This window comes from Heptranchias perlo, unplaced genomic scaffold, assembly GCF_035084215.1.
Source record: "Heptranchias perlo isolate sHepPer1 unplaced genomic scaffold, sHepPer1.hap1 HAP1_SCAFFOLD_113, whole genome shotgun sequence".
NCBI classification, from domain to species: Eukaryota; Metazoa; Chordata; class Chondrichthyes; order Hexanchiformes; family Hexanchidae; genus Heptranchias; species Heptranchias perlo.
In genome coordinates this window covers 505,151-527,274 of record NW_027138352.1, presented here as the reverse complement: position 1 = coordinate 527,274, position 22,124 = coordinate 505,151, and the positions used below count along the sequence as shown (strand labels likewise).

The 22,124-nt window shown below is 50.2% G+C and overlaps 1 protein-coding gene across 1 annotated transcript in view; it reads right to left on the bottom strand.

Moving 5' to 3' along the window:
* Positions 1 to 22,124, bottom strand: part of LOC137307843 (collagen alpha-1(V) chain-like) — a 522,869-nt gene that overhangs the window by 259,428 nt on the left and 241,317 nt on the right. Inside the window, exons 9-11 of the mRNA XM_067976930.1 lie at positions 18,929 to 18,982; positions 18,252 to 18,293; positions 10,931 to 10,993 (exon numbers count right to left, since the gene is read on the bottom strand). Coding sequence (XP_067833031.1) covers positions 10,931 to 10,993; positions 18,252 to 18,293; positions 18,929 to 18,982 — 159 coding nt within the window. The remainder of the gene's footprint in view (positions 1 to 10,930; positions 10,994 to 18,251; positions 18,294 to 18,928; positions 18,983 to 22,124) is intronic.

Below are 22,124 nucleotides of genomic sequence, written 5' to 3'. Positions count from 1 at the left end.
CTCCCTGTAACTCCTTATACACCGCACTCCCTGTAACTCCTTATACACCGCACTCCCTGTAACTCCTTATAAACCGCACTCCCTGTAACTCCTTACACACTGCACTCCCTGTAACTCCTTACACACTGCACTCCCTGTAACTCCTTACACACTGCACTCCCTGTAACTCCTTACACACTGCACTCCCTGTAACTCCTTATACACTGCACTCCCTGTAACTCCTTATACACTGCACTCCCTGTAACTCCTTATACACTGCACTCCCTGTAACTCCTTATACACTGCACTCCCTGTAACTCCTTATACACCGCACTCCCTGTAACTGCTTATACACCGCACTCCCTGTAACTCCTTATACACCGCACTCCCTGTAACTCCTTATACACTGCACTCCCTGTAACTCCTTGCACACTGCACTCCCTGTAACTCCTTACACTGCACTCCCTGTAACTCCTTATACACTGCACTCCCTGTAACTCCTTACACTGCACTCCCTGTAACTCCTTATACACTGCACTCCCTGTAACTCCTTATACACTGCACTCCCTGTAACTCCTTACACACTGCACTCCCTGTAACTCCTTATACACTGCACTCCCTGTAACTCCTTATACACTGCACTCCCTGTAACTCCTTACACACCGCACTCCCTGTAACTCCTTATACACTGCACTCCCTGTAACTCCTTATACACTGCACTCCCTGTAACTCCTTATACACTGCACTCCCTGTAACTCCTTATACACTGCACTCCCTGTAACTCCTTATACACTGCACTCCCTGTAACTCCTTATACACTGCACTCCCTGTAACTCCTTACACACCGCACTCCCTGTAACTCCTTACACCGCACTCCCTGTAACTCCTTACACACCGCACTCCCTGTAACTCCTTATACACCGCACTCCCTGTAACTCCTTATACACCGCACTCCCTGTAACTCCTTACACACTGCACTCCCTGTAACTCCTTATACACCGCACTCCCTGTAACTCCTTACACACTGCACTCCCTGTAACTCCTTACACTGCACTCCCTGTAACTCCTTATACACTGCACTCCCTGTAACTCCTTATACACTGCACTCCCTGTAACTCCTTATACACTGCACTCCCTGTAACTCCTTATACACCGCACTCCCTGTAACTCCTTATACACTGCACTCCCTGTAACTCCTTATACACTGCACTCCCTGTAACTCCTTACACACTGCACTCCCTGTAACTCCTTATACACCGCACTCCCTGTAACTCCTTATACACCGCACTCCCTGTAACTCCTTACACACTGCACTCCCTGTAACTCCTTATACACCGCACTCCCTGTAACTCCTTATACACCGCACTCCCTGTAACTCCTTATACACCGCACTCCCTGTAACTCCTTATACACTGCACTCCCTGTAACTCCTTACACTGCACTCCCTGTAACTCCTTATACACTGCACTCCCTGTAACTCCTTATACACTGCACTCCCTGTAACTCCTTACACACTGCACTCCCTGTAACTCCTTATACACCGCACTCCCTGTAACTCCTTACACACTGCACTCCCTGTAACTCCTTACACAAAGCACTCCCTGTAACTCCTTATACACTGCACTCCCTGTAACTCCTTATACACCGCACTCCCTGTAACTCCTTATACACTGCACTCCCTGTAACTCCTTATACACTGCACTCCCTGTAACTCCTTATACACTGCACTCCCTGTAACTCCTTACACTGCACTCCCTGTAACTCCTTATACACTGCACTCCCTGTAACTCCTTACACTGCACTCCCTGTAACTCCTTATACACTGCACTCCCTGTAACTCCTTATACACTGCACTCCCTGTAACTCCTTATACACTGCACTCCCTGTAACTCCTTATACACCGCACTCCCTGTAACTCCTTATACACTGCACTCCCTGTAACTCCTTACACACTGCACTCCCTGTAACTCCTTATACACTGCACTCCCTGTAACTCCTTACACACTGCACTCCCTGTAACTCCTTATACACTGCACTCCCTGTAACTCCTTATACACTGCACTCCCTGTAACTCCTTACACACCGCACTCCCTGTAACTCCTTATACACTGCACTCCCTGTAACTCCTTATACACCGCACTCCATGTAACTCCTTATACACTGCACTCCCTGTAACTCCTTATACACCGCACTCCCTGTAACTCCTTATACACTGCACTCCCTGTAACTCCTTATACACTGCACTCCCTGTAACTCCTTATACACTGCACTCCCTGTAACTCCTTATACACCGCACTCCCTGTAACTCCTTATACACCGCACTCCCTGTAACTCCTTATACACTGCACTCCCTGTAACTCCTTATACACCGCACTCCCTGTAACTCCTTATACACTGCACTCCCTGCAACTCCTTATACACCGCACTCCCTGTAACTCCTAATACACTGCACTCCCTGTAACTCCTTATACACCGCACTCCCTGTAACTCCTTATACACTGCACTCCCTGTAACTCCTTATACACCGCACTCCCTGTAACTCCTTATACACCGCACTCCCTGTAACTCCTTACACACTGCACTCCCTGTAACTCCTTATACACTGCACTCCCTGTAACTCCTTATACACTGCACTCCCTGTAACTCCTTATACACTGCACTCCCTGTAACTCCTTACACACCGCACTCCCTGTAACTCCTTACACACTGCACTCCCTGTAACTCCTTATACACCGCACTCCCTGTAACTCCTTATACACTGCACTCCCTGTAACTCCTTATACACTGCACTCCCTGTAACTCCTTATACACTGCACTCCCTGTAACTCCTTACACACCGCACTCCCTGTAACTCCTTATACACTGCACTCCCTGTAACTCCTTATACACTGCACTCCCTGTAACTCCTTATACACCGCACTCCCTGTAACTCCTTACACACCGCACTCCCTGTAACTCCTTATACACTGCACTCCCTGTAACTCCTGATACACTGCACTCCCTGTAACTCCTTATACACCGCACTCCCTGTAACTCCTTACACACTGCACTCCCTGTAACTCCTTATACACTGCACTCCCTGTAACTCCTTATACACCGCACTCCCTGTAACTCCTTATACACTGCACTCCCTGTAACTCCTTATACACTGCACTCCCTGTAACTCCTTATACACCGCACTCCCTCTAACTCCTTATACACTGCACTCCCTGTAACTCCTTATACACTGCACTCCCTGTAACTCCTTATACACTGCACTCCCTGTAACTCCTTATACACCGCACTCCCTGTAACTCCTTATACACTGCACTCCCTGTAACTCCTTACACACCGCACTCCCTGTAACTCCTTATACACTGCACTCCCTGTAACTCCTTATACACTGCACTCCCTGTAACTCCTTATACACTGCACTCCCTGTAACTCCTTATACACCGCACTCCCTGTAACTCCTTATACACTGCACTCCCTGTAACTCCTTACACTGCACTCCCTGTAACTCCTTACACACTGCACTCCCTGTAACTCCTTATACACTGCACTCCCTGTAACTCCTTACACACTGCACTCCCTGTAACTCCTTATACACTGCACTCCCTTTAACTCCTTATACACTGCACTCCCTGTAACTCCTTATACACCGCACTCCCTGTAACTCCTTATACACTGCACTCCCTGTAACTCCTTATACACTGCACTCCCTGTAACTCCTTACACACTGCACTCCCTGTAACTCCTTACACACTGCACTCCCTGTAACTCCTTATACACTGCACTCCCTGTAACTCCTTACACACTGCACTCCCTGTAATTCCTTACACACTGCACTCCCTGTAACTCCTTATACACTGCACTCCCTGTAACTCCTTATACACTGCACTCCCTGTAACTCCTTATACACTGCACTCCCTGTAACTCCTTACACACTGCACTCCCTGTAACTCCTTACACACTGCACTCCCTGTAACTCCTTATACACTGCACTCCCTGTAACTCCTTATACACTGCACTCCCTGTAACTCCTTATACACTGCACTCCCTGTAACTCCTTATACACTGCACTCCCTGTAACTCCTTATACACTGCACTCCCTGTAACTCCTTATACACTGCACTCCCTGTAACTCCTTACACACTGCACTCCCTGTAACTCCTTATACACTGCACTCCCTGTAACTCCTTATACACTGCACTCCCTGTAACTCCTTATACACCGCACTCCCTGTAACTCCTTACACACTGCACTCCCTGTAACTCCTTATACACCGCACTCCCTGTAACTCCTTACACACTGCACTCCCTGTAACTCCTTATACACTGCACTCCCTGTAACTCCTTATACACCGCACTCCCTGTAACTCCTTATACACTGCACTCCCTGTAACTCCTTATACACTGCACTCCCTGTAACTCCTTACACACTGCACTCCCTGTAACTCCTTATACACTGCACTCCCTGCAACTCCTTATACACTGCACTCCCTGTAATTCCTTACACACTGCACTCCCTGTAACTCCTTATACACTGCACTCCCTGTAACTCCTTATACACTGCACTCCCTGTAACTCCTTTTACACTGCACTCCCTGTAACTCCTTACACACTGCACTCCCTGTAACTCCTTACACACTGCACTCCCTGTAACTCCTTATACACTGCACTCCCTGTATCTCCTTATACACTGCACTCCCTGTAACTCCTTATACACTGCACTCCCTGTAACTCCTTATACACTGCACTCCCTGTAACTCCTTATACACTGCACTCCCTGTAACTCCTTACACACTGCACTCCCTGCAACTCCTTATACACTGCACTCCCTGTAACTCCTTATACACCGCACTCCCTGTAACTCCTTATACACTGCACTCCCTGTAACTCCTTTTACACCGCACTCCCTGTAACTCCTTATACACTGCACTCCCTGTAACTCCTTATACACTGCACTCCCTGTAACTCCTTATACACTGCACTCCCTGTAACTCCTTATACACTGCACTCCCTGTAACTCCTTACACACTGCACTCCCTGTAACTCCTTATACACTGCACTCCCTGTAACTCCTTATACACCGCACTCCCTGTAACTCCTTATACACTGCACTCCCTGTAACTCCTTATACACTGCACTCCCTGTAACTCCTTATACACCGCACTCCCTCTAACTCCTTACACACCGCACTCCCTGTAACTCCTTACACACCGCACTCCCTGTAACTCCTTATACACTGCACTCCCTGTAACTCCTTATACACTGCACTCCCTGTAACTCCTTATACACTGCACTCCCTGTAACTCCTTATACACTGCACTCCCTGTAACTCCTTATACACCGCACTCCCTGTAACTCCTTATACACTGCACTCCCTGTAACTCCTTACACTGCACTCCCTGTAACTCCTTACACACTGCACTCCCTGTAACTCCTTATACACTGCACTCCCTGTAACTCCTTACACACTGCACTCCCTGTAACTCCTTATACACTGCACTCCCTGTAACTCCTTATACACTGCACTCCCTGTAACTCCTTATACACCGCACTCCCTGTAACTCCTTATACACTGCACTCCCTGTAACTCCTTATACACTGCACTCCCTGTAACTCCTTATACACCGCACTCCCTGTAACTCCTTATACACTGCACTCCCTGTAACTCCTTACACTGCACTCCCTGTAACTCCTTACACACTGCACTCCCTGTAACTCCTTATACACTGCACTCCCTGTAACTCCTTACACACTGCACTCCCTGTAACTCCTTATACACTGCACTCCCTGTAACTCCTTATGCACTGCACTCCCTGTAACTCCTTATACACCGCACTCCCTGTAACTCCTTATGCACTGCACTCCCTGTAACTCCTTATACACCGCACTCCCTGTAACTCCTTATACACCGCACTCCCTGTAACTCCTTATACACTGCACTCCCTGTAACTCCATATACACTGCACTCCCTGTAACTCCTTATACACTGCACTCCCTGTAACTCCTTATACACTGCACTCCCTGTAACTCCTTACACTGCACTCCCTGTAACTCCTTACACACTGCACTCCCTGTAACTCCTTATACACTGCACTCCCTGTAACTCCTTACACACTGCACTCCCTGTAACTCCTTATACACTGCACTCCCTGTAACTCCTTATACACTGCACTCCCTGTAACTCCTTATACACCGCACTCCCTGTAACTCCTTATACACTGCACTCCCTGTAACTCCTTACACACTGCACTCCCTGTAACTCCTTATACACTGCACTCCCTGTAACTCCTTATACACTGCACTCCCTGTAACTCCTTATACACTGCACTCCCTGTAACTCCTTATACACTGCACTCCCTGTAACTCCTTATACACTGCACTCCCTGTAACTCCTTATACACTGCACTCCCTGTAACTCCTTATACACTGCACTCCCTGTAACTCCTTATACACTGCACTCCCTGTAACTCCTTACACACTGCACTCCCTGTAACTCCTTATACACCGCACTCCCTGTAACTCCTTATACACCGCACTCCCTGTAACTCCTTATACACTGCACTCCCTGTAACTCCTTACACACTGCACTCCCTGTAACTCCTTACACACTGCACTCCCTGTAACTCCTTACACACTGCACTCCCTGTAACTCCTTATACACTGCACTCCCTGTAACTCCTTATACACCGCACTCCCTGTAAATCCTTATACACCGCACTCCCTGTAACTCCTTATACACTGCACTCCCTGTAACTCCTTATACACCGCACTCCCTGTAACTTCTTATACACCGCACTCCCTGTAACTCCTTATACACCGCACTCCCTGTAACTCCTTATACACCGCACTCCCTGTAACTCCTTATACACTGCACTCCCTGTAACTCCTTATACACTGCACTCCCTGTAACTCCTTACACACTGCACTCCCTGTAACTCCTTATACACCGCACTCCCTGTAACTCCTTATACACCGCACTCCCTGTAACTCCTTATACACTGCACTCCCTGTAACTCCTTATACACCGCACTCCCTGTAACTCCTTATACACTACACTCCCTGTAACTCCTTATACACTACACTCCCTGTAACTCCTTATACACCGCACTCCCTGTAACTCCTTATACACTGCACTCCCTGTAACTCCTTATACACTGCACTCCCTGTAACTCCTTGTGCACTGCACTCCCTGTAACTCCTTATACACTTCACTCCCTGTAACTCCTTATCCACCGCACTCCCTGTAACTCCTTATACACTGCACTCCCTGTAACTCCTTGTACACTGCACTCCCTGTAACTCCTTATACACTGCACTCCCTGTAACTCCTTGTACACTGCACTCCCTGTAACTCCTTGTACACTGCACTCCCTGTAACTCCTTATACACTGCACTCCCTGTAACTCCTTATACACCGCACTCCCTGTAACTCCTTATACACTACACTCCCTGTAACTCCTTATACACCGCACTCCCTGTAACTCCTTGTACACTGCACTCCCTGTAACTCCTTGTACACTGCACTCCCTGTAACTCCTTATACACTGCACTCCCTGTAACTCCTTATACACTGCACTCCCTGTAACTCCTTATACACTGCACTCCCTGTAACTCCTTATACACTGCACTCCCTGTAACTCCTTATACACCGCACTCCCTGTAACTCCTTATACACCGCACTCCCTGTAACTCCTTATACACTGCACTCCCTGTAACTCCTTATACACTGCACTCCCTGTAACTCCTTATACACTGCACTCCCTGTAACTCCTTATACACTGCACTCCCTGTAACTCCTTATACACTGCACTCCCTGTAACTCCTTACACACTGCACTCCCTGTAACTCCTTATACACTGCACTCCCTGTAACTCCTTATACACTGCACTCCCTGTAACTCCTTATACACTGCACTCCCTGTAACTCCTTATACACTGCACTCCCTGTAACTCCTTACACACCGCACTCCCTGTAACTCCTTACACACCGCACTCCCTGTAACTCCTTATACACTGCACTCCCTGTAACTCCTTATACACTGCACTCCCTGTAACTCCTTATACACCGCACTCCCTGTAACTCCTTATACACTGCACTCCCTGTAACTCCTTATACACTGCACTCCCTGTAACTCCTTATACTCTGCACTCCCTGTAACTCCTTATACACCGCACTCCCTGTAACTCCTTATACACTGCACTCCCTGTAACTCCTTATACACTGCACTCCCTGTAACTCCTTATACACTGCACTCCCTGTAACTCCTTATACTCTGCACTCCCTGTAACTCCTTATACACCGCACTCCCTGTAACTCCTTATACACTGCACTCCCTGTAACTCCTTATACACTGCACTCCCTGTAACTCCTTATACACTGCACTCCCTGTAACTCCTTATACACCGCACTCCCTGTAACTCCTTATACACTGCACTCCCTGTAACTCCTTATACACTGCACTCCCTGTAACTCCTTATACTCTGCACTCCCTGTAACTCCTTATACACTGCACTCCCTGTAACTCCTTATACACTTCACTCCCTGTAACTCCTTACACACCGCACTCCCTGTAACTCCTTACACACCGCACTCCCTGTAACTCCTTATACACTGCACTCCCTGTAACTCCTTATACACTGCACTCCCTGTAACTCCTTATACACTGCACTCCCTGTAACTCCTTACACACTGCACTCCCTGTAACTCCTTATACACCGCACTCCCTGTAACTCCTTACACACCGCACTCCCTGTAACTCCTTACACACTGCACTCCCTGTAACTCCTTATACACCGCACTCCCTGTAACTCCTTACACACCGCACTCCCTGTAACTCCTTACACACTGCACTCCCTGTAACTCCTTATACACTGCACTCCCTGTAACTCCTTATACACTGCACTCCCTGTAACTCCTTATACACTGCACTCCCTGTAACTCCTTATACACCGCACTCCCTCTAACTCCTTATACACTGCACTCCCTGTAACTCCTTATACACTGCACTCCCTGTAACTCCTTATACACTGCACTCCCTGTAACTCCTTATACACTGCACTCCCTGTAACTCCTTACACACTGCACTCCCTGTAACTCCTTATACACTGCACTCCCTGTAACTCCTTACACACTGCACTCCCTGTAACTCCTTACACACTGCACTCCTTGTGACTCCTTACACACTGCGCTCCTTGTGACTCCTTACACACTGCACTCCTTGAGACTCCTTACACACTGCACTCCTAGTGACTCCTTACACACTGCGCTCCTTGTGACTCCTTACACACTGCGCTCCTTGTGACTCCTTACACACTGCACTCCTTGAGACTCCTTACACACTGCACTCCTTGTGACTCCTTACACACTGCGCTGCTTGTGACTCCTTACACACTGCGCTCCTTGTGACTCCTTACTCACTGCACTCCTTGAGACTCCTTACACACTGCACTCCTTGTGACTCCTTACACACTGCGCTCCTTGTGACTCCTTACACACTGCACTCCTTGAGACTCCTTACACACTGCACTCCTTGTGACTCCTTACACACTGCACTCCTTGTGACTCCTTGCACACTGCACTCCTTGTGACTCCTTACACACTGCACTCCTTGTGACTCCTTACACACTGCACTCCTTGTGACTCCTTACACATTGCACTGTGACTCCTTACACACTGCACTGTGACTCCTTACACACTGCACTCCTTGTAACTCCTTACACACTGCACTGTAACTCCTTACACACTGCACTCCTTGTAACTCCTTACACACTACACTGTGACTCCTTACACACTGCACTCCTTGTGACTCCTTACACACTGCACTGTAACTCCTTACACACTGCGCTCCTTGTGACTCCTTACACACTGCACTGTAACTCCTTACACACTGCACTCCTTGTGACTCCTTACACACTGCACTGTAACTCCTTACACACTGCGCTCCTTGTGACTCCTTACACACTGCACTCCTTGTGACTCCTTACACACTGCACCCCTTGTGACTCCTTACACACTGCACTGTAACTCCTTACACACTGCACTCCTTGTGACTCCTTACACACTGCGCTCCTTGTGACTCCTTACACACTGCACTGTGACTCCTTACACACTGCACTGTGACTCCTTACACACTGCACTCCTTGTGACTCCTTACACACTGCACTGTGACTCCTTACACACTGCACTGTGACTCCTTACACACTGCACTCCTTGTGACTCCTTACACACTGCACTGTGACTCCTTACACACTGTACTCCTTGTGACTCCTTGCACACTGCGCTCCTTGTGACTCCTTACACACTGCACTGTGACTCCTTACACACTGCGCTCCTTCTGACTCCTTACACACTGCACTGTGCCTCCTTACACACTGCATTGTGACTCCTTACACACTGCGCTCCTTGTGACTCCTTACACACTGCAGTCCCTGTGACTCCTTCCCTGCGACCCATGGCCTGATCCTCAATTGCACGCTCTCAGGAGACACGGCGCACGGTCCTCGTGCGTTGATACAAACCTTTCAAGCTGGGCTCGGTTGAAGGACTTCCTGGAGCCCGGAACCGGTGACCGGATGGGAGCGGGAATTCCTGGCCCGGGTGAAAGTGAGCTCACGCTGTATTTTCCTAACGCCGATTGCGGTTCGGGTCCAGTTCTGAGCTGATCAGGTGTTTGAATGGCAGCTGCTGAGAGGCCCGACCGGGGGCCCCATTAATCATTCAAAATGGCCGCCCTGCGCCTACATGGAATTCCTGTGTTGCAAGCCAAATAAAGCTCCGGACAGCCCTTACACGCTCGTAAAGCCGCGATTTTAACCCGAAAGGCCCCGTTGGCTCCGATGCAGAGTAAGACCGAGCGGGCGTGTGAAATGGACGCTCGGCCCGAGCTGGTCAGGTTAAAACCGGGGTCTTAAAACTCTGGAGGTTGGTAGCGTTTTAAGAAATTCTCTGTAGAATTGACTCACCCTTTCTCCGGAATCTCCAGTCGGACCAGGGGGGCCCTGAGGACCTGGGGGGCCAGACGGACCCTGCCAACAACACCAAAACCAAAGTCAAAACTACTACAACGCAGGCTTAAGGACTTCTCAGCACATTAACCAAGAATGTTAATCTTCATCATTACATTCGACTCAGCACAGTCTGGCCGTGAAAGTTGGGGAGCGGGGAGGAGTAGAAAGGAGAAACAGGTCAGAGAAAGAGGGGAGAGGGACTAGCAAAAGGGGTGGGGGTGAGGGGAGAGACAGAGAGAGAGGGAAAGATAGGTTAAAGTCGAGAGCGGAGAGTGCAAGAGAGAGTGTGAAGAGTGAGAGAGGGAGAGAGAGAGAAAGAGAGGAGTGCAGGAGGGAAAGCAAAGAGTGCAAGAGAAGAGAGAGAGAGAGAAAAGAAAAGGTGGAAACAAAGAGAGAGAAAATGGTACGAGGAGGAGAGAAGGGGAGTAAAGGAGAGACGGGAAAGAAAGAAGGGGGTACCGAGGGAACGAAAGAGAAGGGGGAGAGAGAGACAGAAAGGGGTAGAGAGCGAGGGAGAAAGAGAGAGAAAAGATAGAGGGAGAGTAATAGGCTGGAATAGACAGAGAGAGGGTGAGAAAGCACAGGAAAGAAAGGGGCCAATGACGAGCTGCTTTTGCAAGGTTTGCCGAGGGAGCCATGCCCAGCCTGCCCCCAGGCCGCTGCGTATTGCCCCCTGACTCTTGTCCCCCGCGCCCTGCATTCTGCCCCCTGCCCCCTGCCTTCTGCCCCCACACCTTACCACCTGTGGTCTGTCACCTGCCCTCTGCCCCCTGACACTGCACCCTGCCCCGTGTTCTACTCCCGACCCCTGCCCTCTGCCCCCTGACACTGTGCCCAGCCCCATGATCTGCCCCCGACCCCTGCCCTCTGCCCCCTGACACTGTGCCCAGCCCCATGATCTGCCCCCGACCCCTGCCCTCTGCCCCCTGACACTGCACCCTGCCCCGTGTTCTACTCCCGACCCCTGCCCTCTGCCCCCTGACACTGCACCCTGCCCCGTGTTCTACTCCCGACCCCTGACCTCTGCCCCCTGCCACCGTGCCTTGCAGTGTTGTCTGTAAGACAGTGCAGCTATAAGAGGCCCTGTGCAGATGAAACCACAACATTTCTACGGCCTTGTCCTTGTGTATTTCACCTTGTTATTTCCCTCCACTCTACAGTCCCAACCATTCCCTCTACTCTACAATCCTAACCATTCCCTCTGCCCGACAATCCCAACCATTCCCTCTACCCTATAATCCCAACCATTCCCTCTACTCTACAATCCCAACCATTCCCTATGCCCTACAATCCCAACCATTCCCACTACCCTATAATCCCAACCATTCCCTCTGCCCTACAATCCCAACCATTCCCTCTACTCTACAAACTCACCCATTCCCTCCACTCTACAATCTCACCCATTCCCTCTACTCTACAATCCCAACCATTCCCTCTACTCGACAATCCCAACCATTCCCTCTACTCTACAATCCCAACCATTCCCTCTGCCCTACAATCCCAACCATTCCGTCTACCCTACAATCCCAACCATTCCCTCTACTCTACAATGCCAACCATTCCCTCTACTCTACAATCCCAACCATTCCCTCTACTCTACAATCCCAACCATTCCCGCTGCCCTACAATCCCAACCATTCCCACTACCCTATAATCCCAACCATTCCCTCTGCCCTACAATCACAACCATTCCCTCCACTCTACAATCCCAACCATTCCCTCTGCCCGACAGTCCCAACCATTCCCTCTACCCTATATTCCCAACCATTCCCTCTACTCTACAATCCCAACCATTCCCACTACCCTATAATCCCAACCATTCCCTCTGCCCTACAATCCCAACCATTCCCTCCACTCTACAATCTCACCCATTCCCTCTACTCTGCAATCCCAACCATTCCCTCTACTCTACAATCCCAACCATTCCCTCTAATCTACAATCCCAACCATTCCCTCTACTCTACAATCTCACCCATTCCCTCTACTCGACAATCCCAACCATTCCCTCTACTCTACAATGCCAACCATTCCCTCTACTCTACAATCCCAACCATTCCCTCTACTCGACAATCCCAACCATTCCCTCTACTCTACAATCCCAACCATTCCCTCTGCCCTACAATCCCAACCATTCCCTCTACCCTACAATCCCAACCATTCCCTCTACTCAACAATGCCAACCATTCCCTCTACTCTACAATCCCAACCATTCCCTCTACCCTACAATCCCAACCATTCCCTCTACTCTACAATCCCAACCATTCCCTCTACTCTACAATCCCAACCATTCCCTCTGCCCTACAATCCCAACCATTCCCACTACCCTATAATCCCAACCATTCCCTCTGCCCTACAATCCCAACCATTCCCTCTACCCTATATTCCCAACCATTCCCTATACTCTACAATCCCAACCATTCCAACTACCCTATAATCCCAACCATTCCCTCTGCCCTACAATCCCAACCATTCCCTCTACTCTGCAATCCCAACGATTCCCTCTACTCTACAATCCCAACCATTCCCTCTAATCTACAATCCCAACCATTCCCTCTACTCTACAATCCCAACCATTCCCTCTACTCTACAATCCCAACCATTCCCTCTACTCCACAATCTCACCCATTCTGTCTACTCTACAATCTCACCCATTCCCACTACTCCACAATCTCACCCATTCCCTCCACTCTACAATCCCAACCATTCCCACTGCCCTATAATCCCAACCATTCCCTCTGCTCGACAATCCCAACCATTCCCTCTACTCTACAATCCCAACCATTCCCTCTACTCCACAATCCCACCCATTCCCGCTACTCTACAATCCCAACCATTCCCTCTACTCCACAATCCCACCCATTCCTCACTACTTTGAGATCAAGGCTGATGTCTTCATTTCTTCCTTTCCCAGACTAAGGAACTGACTCTGAGCCCAGCTGGCAAAGGGAAATCCTTTCACTTGGACTCGGGCAGAATTAATTCCAGGCCACAAAGAGTAGGCACCGTTTTTTTTTGAGAGTTGGAGGGTTCACTCGTCTTCAAATTAATTTCAAATACCATCTTTTTTTTTGAAGAGCAGCAAAATATCAAAATGTCACGCACGGACACACATTTGGGTGGATTATTCAAGGGCAAGTTGTCATTATTCAATAAAACACAGCCACTAATTCACCCATTCCCACTACTCCACAATCTCACCCATTCCCTCTACTCTACAATCCCAACCATTCCCTCTACTCTACAATCCCAACCATTCCCTCTGTCCTACAATCCCAACCATTCCCTCTACCCTATAATCCCAACCATTCCCTCCACTCTACAGTCCCAACCATTCCCACTACCCTATAATCCCAACCATTCCCTCTGCCCTACAATCCCAACCATTCCCTCCACTCTACAATCTCACCCATTCCCTCTACTCTACAATCCCAACCATTCCCTCTTCTCTACAATCCCAACCATTCCCTCTGCCCTACAATCCCAACCATTCCCTCTACCCTATAATCCCAACCATTCCCGCTACTCTACATTCCCAACCATTCCCACTACCCGATAATCCAAAACATTCCCTCTGCCCTGCAATCCCAACCATTCCCTCCACTCTACAATCCCAACAATTCCCTCTGCCCGACAGTCCCAACTATTCCCTCTACCCTATAATCCCAACCATTCCCTCTACTCTACAATCCCAACCATTCCGACTACTCTATAATCCCAACCATTCCCTCTGCCCTACAATCCCAACCATTCCCTCTACTCTACAATCTCACCCATTCCCTCCACTCTACAATCTCACCCATTCCCTCTACTGTACAATCCCAACCATTCCCTCTACTCTACAATCTCACCCATTCCCTCCACTCTACAATCTCACCCATTCCCTCTACTCTACAATCTCACCCATTCCCTCTACTCTACAATCCCAACCATTCCCTCTACTCTACAATCCCAACCATTCCCTCTGCCCTACAATCCCAACCATTCCCTCTACCCTATAATCCCAACCATTCCCTCTACTCTACATTCCCAACCATTCCCACTACCCTATAATCCAAACCATTCCCTCTGCCCTACAATCACAACCATTCCCTCCACTCTACAATCCCAACAATTCCCTCTGCCCGACAGTCCCAACCATTCCCTCTACCCTATAATCCCAACCATTCCCTCTACTCTACATTCCCAACCATTCCCACTACCCTATAATCCAAACCATTCCCTCTGCCCTACAATCCCAACCATTCCCTCCACTCTATAATCCCAACCATTCCCTCTGCCCTACAATCCCAACCATTCCCTCTACTCTACAATCCCAACCATTCCCTCTACTCTACGATCTCACCCATTTCCTCCACTCTACAATCTCACCCATTCGCTCTACTCTACAATCCCAACCATTCCCTCTACTCTACAATCCCAACCATTCCCGCTACTCTACAATCCCAACCATTCCCTCTACTCTACAATCCCAACCATTCCCTCTACTCCACAATCTCACCCATTCCGTCTACTCTACAATCCCAACCATTCCCTCTACTCTACAATCTCACCCATTCCCTCTACTCTACAATCTCACCCATTCCCTCTACTCTACAATCCCAACCATTCCCTCTACTCTACAATCCCAACCATTCCCTCCGCTCTACAATCCCAACCATTCCCTCTACTCCACAATCTCACCCATTCCGTCTACTCTACAATCCCAACCATTCCCTCCACTCTACAATCCCAACAATTCCCTCTGCCCGACAGTCCCAACCATTCCCTCTACCCTATAATCCCAACCATTCCCTCTACTCTACATTCCCAACCATTCCCACTACCCTATAATCCAAACCATTCCCTCTGCCCTACAATCCCAACCATTCCCTCTACTCTACAATCTCACCCATTTCCTCCACTCTACAATCTCACCCATTCACTCTACTCTACAATCCCAACCATTCCCTCTACTCTACAATCCCAACCATTCCCTCTACTCTACAATCCCAACCATTCCCTCTACTCTACAATCCCAACCATTCCCGCTACTCTACAATCCCAACCATTCCCTCTACTCTACAATCCCAACCATTCCCTCTGCTCTGCAATCCCAACCATTCCCTCTACTCCACAATCTCACCCATTCCGTCTACTCTACAATCCCAACCATTCCCACTACTCTACAATACCACCCATTTCCTCCACTCTACAATCTCACCCATTCACTCTACTCTACAATCCCAACCATTCCCTCTACTCTACAATCCCAACCATTCCCTCTACTCTACAATTCCAACCATTCCCTCCGCTCTACAATCCCAACCATTCCCTCTACTCTACAATCCCAACCATTCCCTCTACCCTACAATCCCAACCATTCCCTCTACTCTACAATCCCAACCATTCCCTCTACCCTACAATCCCACCCATTCCCTCTACTCTACAATCCCAACCATTCCCTCTACTCTACAATCCCAACCATTCCCTCTACTCTACAATCCCAACCATTCCCTCTACTCTACAATCTCACCCATTCCCTCTACTCTACAATCTCACCCATTCCCTCTACTCTACAATCCCAACCATTCCCTCTACTCTACAATCCCAACCATTCCCTCTACTCTACAATCCCAACCATTCCCTCTACTCTACAATCCCAACCATTCCCTCTACTCTACAATCCCAACCATTCCCTCTACTCTACAATCCCAACCATTCCCTCTACTCTACAATCCCAACCATTCCCGCTACTCTACAATCCCAACCATTCCCTCTACTCTACAATCCCACCCATTTCCTCCACTCTACAATCTCACCCATTCACTCTACTCTACAATCCCAACCATTCCCTCTACTCTACAATCCCAACCATTCCCTCTACTCTACAATCCCAACCATTCCCTCTACTCTACAATCCCAACCATTCCCTCTACTCTACAATCCCAACCATTCCCTCTACTCTACAATCCCAACCATTCCCTCTACTCTACAATTCCAACCATTCCCTCCGCTCTACAATCCCAACCATTCCCTCTACTCACCAACCCAACCATTCCCTCTACCCTACAATCCCAACCATTCCCTCTACTCTACAATCCCAACCATTCCCTCTACCCTACAATCCCACCCATTCCCTCTACTCTACAATCCCAACCATTCCCTCTACTCTACAATCCCAACCATTCCCTCTACTCTACAATCCCAACCATTCCCTCTACTCTACAATCCCAACCATTCCCTCTACTCTACAATCCCAACCATTCCCTCTACCCTACAATCCCAACCATTCCCTCTACTCTACAATCCCAACCATTCCCTCTACTCTACAATCCCAACCATTCCCTCTACTCTACAATCCCAACCATTCCCTCTACTCTGAAATCCCAACCATTCCCTCTACTGCACAATCTCACCCATTCTGTCTACTCTACAATCTCACCCATTCCCTCTACTCTACAATCCCAACCATTCCCCCTACTCTACAATCCCAACCATTCCCTCTACTCTACAATCACAACCATTCCCTCTACTCTACAATCTCACCCATTCCCTCTACTCTGAAATCCCAACCATTCCCTCTACTGCACAATCTCACCCATTCTGTCTACTCTACAATCTCACCCATTCCCTCTACTCTACAATCCCAACCATTCCCCCTACTCTACAATCTCACCCATTCCCTCTACTCTACAATCCCAACCATTCCCCCTACTCTACAATCCCAACCATTCCCCCTACTCTACAATCCCAACCATTCCCTCTACTCTACAATCTCACCCATTCCCTCTACTCGACAATCCCAACCATTTCCCCTACTCTACAATCCCAACCATTCCCTCTACTCTACAATCTCACCCATTCCCTCTACTCTACAATCCCAACCATTCCCTCTACTCCACAATCCCACCCATTCCTCACTACTTTGAGATCAAGGCTGATGTCTTCATTTCTTCCTTTCCCAGACTAAGGAACCGACTCTGAGCCCAGCTGGCAAAGGGAAATCCTTTCACTTGGACTCGGACAGAATTAATTCCAGGCCACAAAGAGTAGGCACCGTTTTTTTTTTGATAGTTGGAGGATTCACTCGTCTTCAAATTAATTTCAAATACCATCCTTTTTTTTGGAGAGCAGCAAAATATCAAAATGTCACGCACGGACACACATTTGGGTGGATTATTCAAGGGCAAGTTGTCATTATTCAATAAAACACAGCCACTAATTCATGGAACAGAACAAGTGATGAACAGACCAGATCCTGCATCCACTGCAGTCTACAACAGATTCCTCTACTTACTGAGGGGCCTTCTGGGCCAGGAGGACCTTCAACCAGCATCCCCTGTAAATACATAGAGACACCATCAGACACGGGAGAGGGGGAGAGGAGGGGGAGGGGGATGAGGGGGAGGGGCGATGAGGGGGAGGGGAGGAGGGAGGGGGAGGAGGGGGAGGGGGATGAAGAGGGAGTAGAGGGGCAAGGGAAGTAGGGGGAGAGGAAGGAAGGGGAGGAGAAGGAGGAGGCAGAGAGGGAGGAGAGGGGGAGGAGGGGGAAGAAGAGGAGGAGAGAGAGGAGGGGAGAGGTAGGAGGGGGAGAGGAGGGAGGAAGTGGGAGGAGAGGGAGGAAGGGAAGGACAGGGAGGAGAGGACGAGGGAGGAGGGGGAGGAGATGGAGGGGGAGGAGAGGAGCGGAAGGAGAAGGAGGATGGGAGGAGGAGAGGGAGGAAATGGTGGAGGAGAGGAAAGAAGGGGAGGAGATGGAGGAAGGGGAGGAGAGGGAGGAGGGAGGTGAGGAGAGGGAGGAGAGGAGGGTAGTGGAGGGGGTCACTGAGTGGGGGAGGGGAGGAGGGAGGGGGAGGGGTTCAGCGTGGGGGAGGGGAGGAGAGAGGGGCTTCCTCCGCCATTGGAGGCAAGCAGCCAGCCTCTCCCACACTGACGCAGTGGGGATGGAGGACAGTCCTGGGACCAGGTACTCACTGACTCGACGACTGCAGGCTCTCCTTTCTCTCCCTTCGGTCCACTCAAAGCCACCTGAAAGAACAAAACACTTTGTCACAAAAACATCAGGTTCCCATTTCAAAGGCCACAGCCTCGTGGAGGCTGAAAGGTCAGAAGGTGTCTGAACATTGACCAACGCGACACAGACTGCGGGCTCCTGCCCCACGGGGCCAGGTCCTTTCTGGGGAAATGGCCATATCCTGAAGGTGTCAAATTCAAATGCATGTCTCGACTGGCAATTGCAGAGGGCTGAGATTGGAAAGGGCTGGCAGTGGCATTGGAACAAGGCTGATAATCGCAGAGCTGGCACTGAACGGGACTGGCACTGAATGGGACTGGCATTGATCAGGACTGGCACTGAATGGGACTGGCACTGAACGGGACTGGCACTGAACGGGACTGGCACTGAATGGGACTGGCATTGAATGGGACTGGCACTGAACGGGACTGGCACTGAACGGGACTGGCACTGAACGGGACTGGCACTGAACGGGACTGGCATTGAATGGGACTGGCACTGAACGGGACTGGCACTGAACGGGACTGGCACTGAACGGGACTGGCATTGATCAGGACTGGCACTGAACGGGACTGGCACTGACTGGGACTGGCACTGAACGGGACTGGCACTGAACGGGACTGGCATTGAACAGGACTGGCACTGAACGGGACCGGCACTGAACGGGACTGGCATTGATCAGGAGTGGCACTGAACGGGACTGGCACTGAATGGGACTGGCACTGATCGGGACTGGCATTGATCGGGACTGGCACTGAACGGGACTGGCACTGAACAGGACTGGCATTGATCGGGACTGGCATTGAATGGGACTGGCATTGAACGGGACTGGCAATGATCGGGACTGGCACTGAATAGGACTGGCACTGAACGGGACTGGCACTGAATGGGACTGGCACTGAATGGGACTGGCATTGAATGGGACTGGCACTGAACGGGACTGGCATTGATCAGGACTGGCACTGAATGTGACTGGCACTGAATGGGACTGGCATTGAACGGGACTGGCACTGATCGGGACTGACATTGAATGGGACTGGCATTGAACGGGACTGGCACTGATCGGGACTGGCATTGATCGGGACTGGCACTGAACGGGACTGGCACTGAACAGGACTGGCATTGATCAGGACTGGCACTGAATGGGACTGGCACTGAATGGGAGTGGCACTGAACGGGACTGGCATTGATCAGGACTGGCATTGATCAGGACTGGCACTGAACGGGACTGGCACTGAATGGGACTGGCATTGATCGGGACTGGCACTGAACGGGACTGGCATTGATCAGGACTGGCACTGAACGGGACTGGCATTGATCAGGACTGGCACTGAACGGGACTGGCATTGATCGGGACTGGCACTGAATGGGACTGGCATTGATCGGGACTGGCACTGAATGGGACTGGCGATGAACGGGACTGGCATTGAATGGGACTGGCACTGAACAGGACTGGCATTGAATGGGACTGGCGATGAACGGGACTGGCATTGATCAGGACTGGCACTGAATGGGACTGGCGATGAACGGGACTGGCATTAATCGGGACTGGCATTGAATGGGACTGGCACTGATTGGGACTGACGATGAACGGGACTGGCACTGAATGGGACTGGCATTGAATGGGAATGGCATTGAATGGGACTGGCATTGAATGGGAATGGCATTGAATGGGACTGGCACTGAATGGGACTGGCACTGATTGGGACTGGCATTGAACGGGAATGGCATTGAATAGGACTGGCACTTAACAGGACTGGCACTGAACGGGACTGGCACTGAACGGGACTGGCACTGAATGGGACTGGCATTTATCAGGACTGGCACTGACTGGGACTGGCACTGAATGAGAATGGCACTGAACGGGACTGGCACTGAACAGGACTGGCACTGAATGGGACTGGCATTGATCAGGACTGGCACTGACTGGGACTGGCACTGAATGAGAATGGCACTGAACGGGACTGGCACTGAACAGGACTGGCATTGATCAGGACTGGCACTGACTGGGACTGGCACTGAATGAGAATGGCACTGAACGGGACTGGCACTGAACGGGACTGGCACTGAATGAGAATGGCACTGACTGGGACTGGCACTGAATGGGACAGACACTGAATGGGACTGGCATTGATCAGGACTGGCACTGAATGGGACTGGCATTGATCAGGACTGGCACTGAATGGGACTGGCACTGAATGGGACTGGCACTGATCGGGACTGGCATTGATCAGGACTGGCACTGAATAGGACTGGCACTGAATAGGACTGGCATTGATCGGGACTGGCACTGAACGGGACTGGCACTGAATGGGACTGGCACTGAATAGGACTGGCACTGAATAGGACTGGCACTGAATAGGACTGGCATTGATCGGGACTGGCACTGAACGGGACTGGCACTGAATGGGACTGGCACTGAACGGGACTGGCACTGAATGGGACTGGCATTGATCGGGACTGGCACTGAATTGGACTGGCATTTATCGGGACTGGCATTGATCGGGACTGGCATTGAATGGGACTGGCATTGAATAGGACTGGCACTGAATAGGACTGGCATTGATCGGGACTGGCACTGAACGGGACTGGCACTGAATGGGACTGGCATTGATCGGGACTGGCACTGAACGGGACTGGCATTGATCAGGACTGGCACTGAACGGGACTGGCATTGATCAGGACTGGCACTGAACGGGACTGGCATTGATCGGGACTGGCACTGAATGGGACTGGCATTGATCGGGACTGGCACTGAATGGGACTGGCGATGAACGGGACTGGCATTGAATGGGACTGGCACTGAACAGGACTGGCATTGAATGGGACTGGCGATGAACGGGACTGGCATTGATCAGGACTGGCACTGAATGGGACTGGCGATGAACGGGACTGGCATTGAATGGGACTGGCACTGATTGGGACTGGCGATGAACGGGACTGGCACTGAATGGGACTGGCATTGAATGGGAATGGCATTGAATGGGACTGGCATTTAATGGGAATGGCATTGAATGGGACTGGCACTGAATGGGACTGGCACTGATTGGGACTGGCATTGAACGGGAATGGCATTGAATAGGACTGGCACTTAACAGGACTGGCACTGAACGGGACTGGCACTGAACAGGACTGGCACTGAATGGGACTGGCATT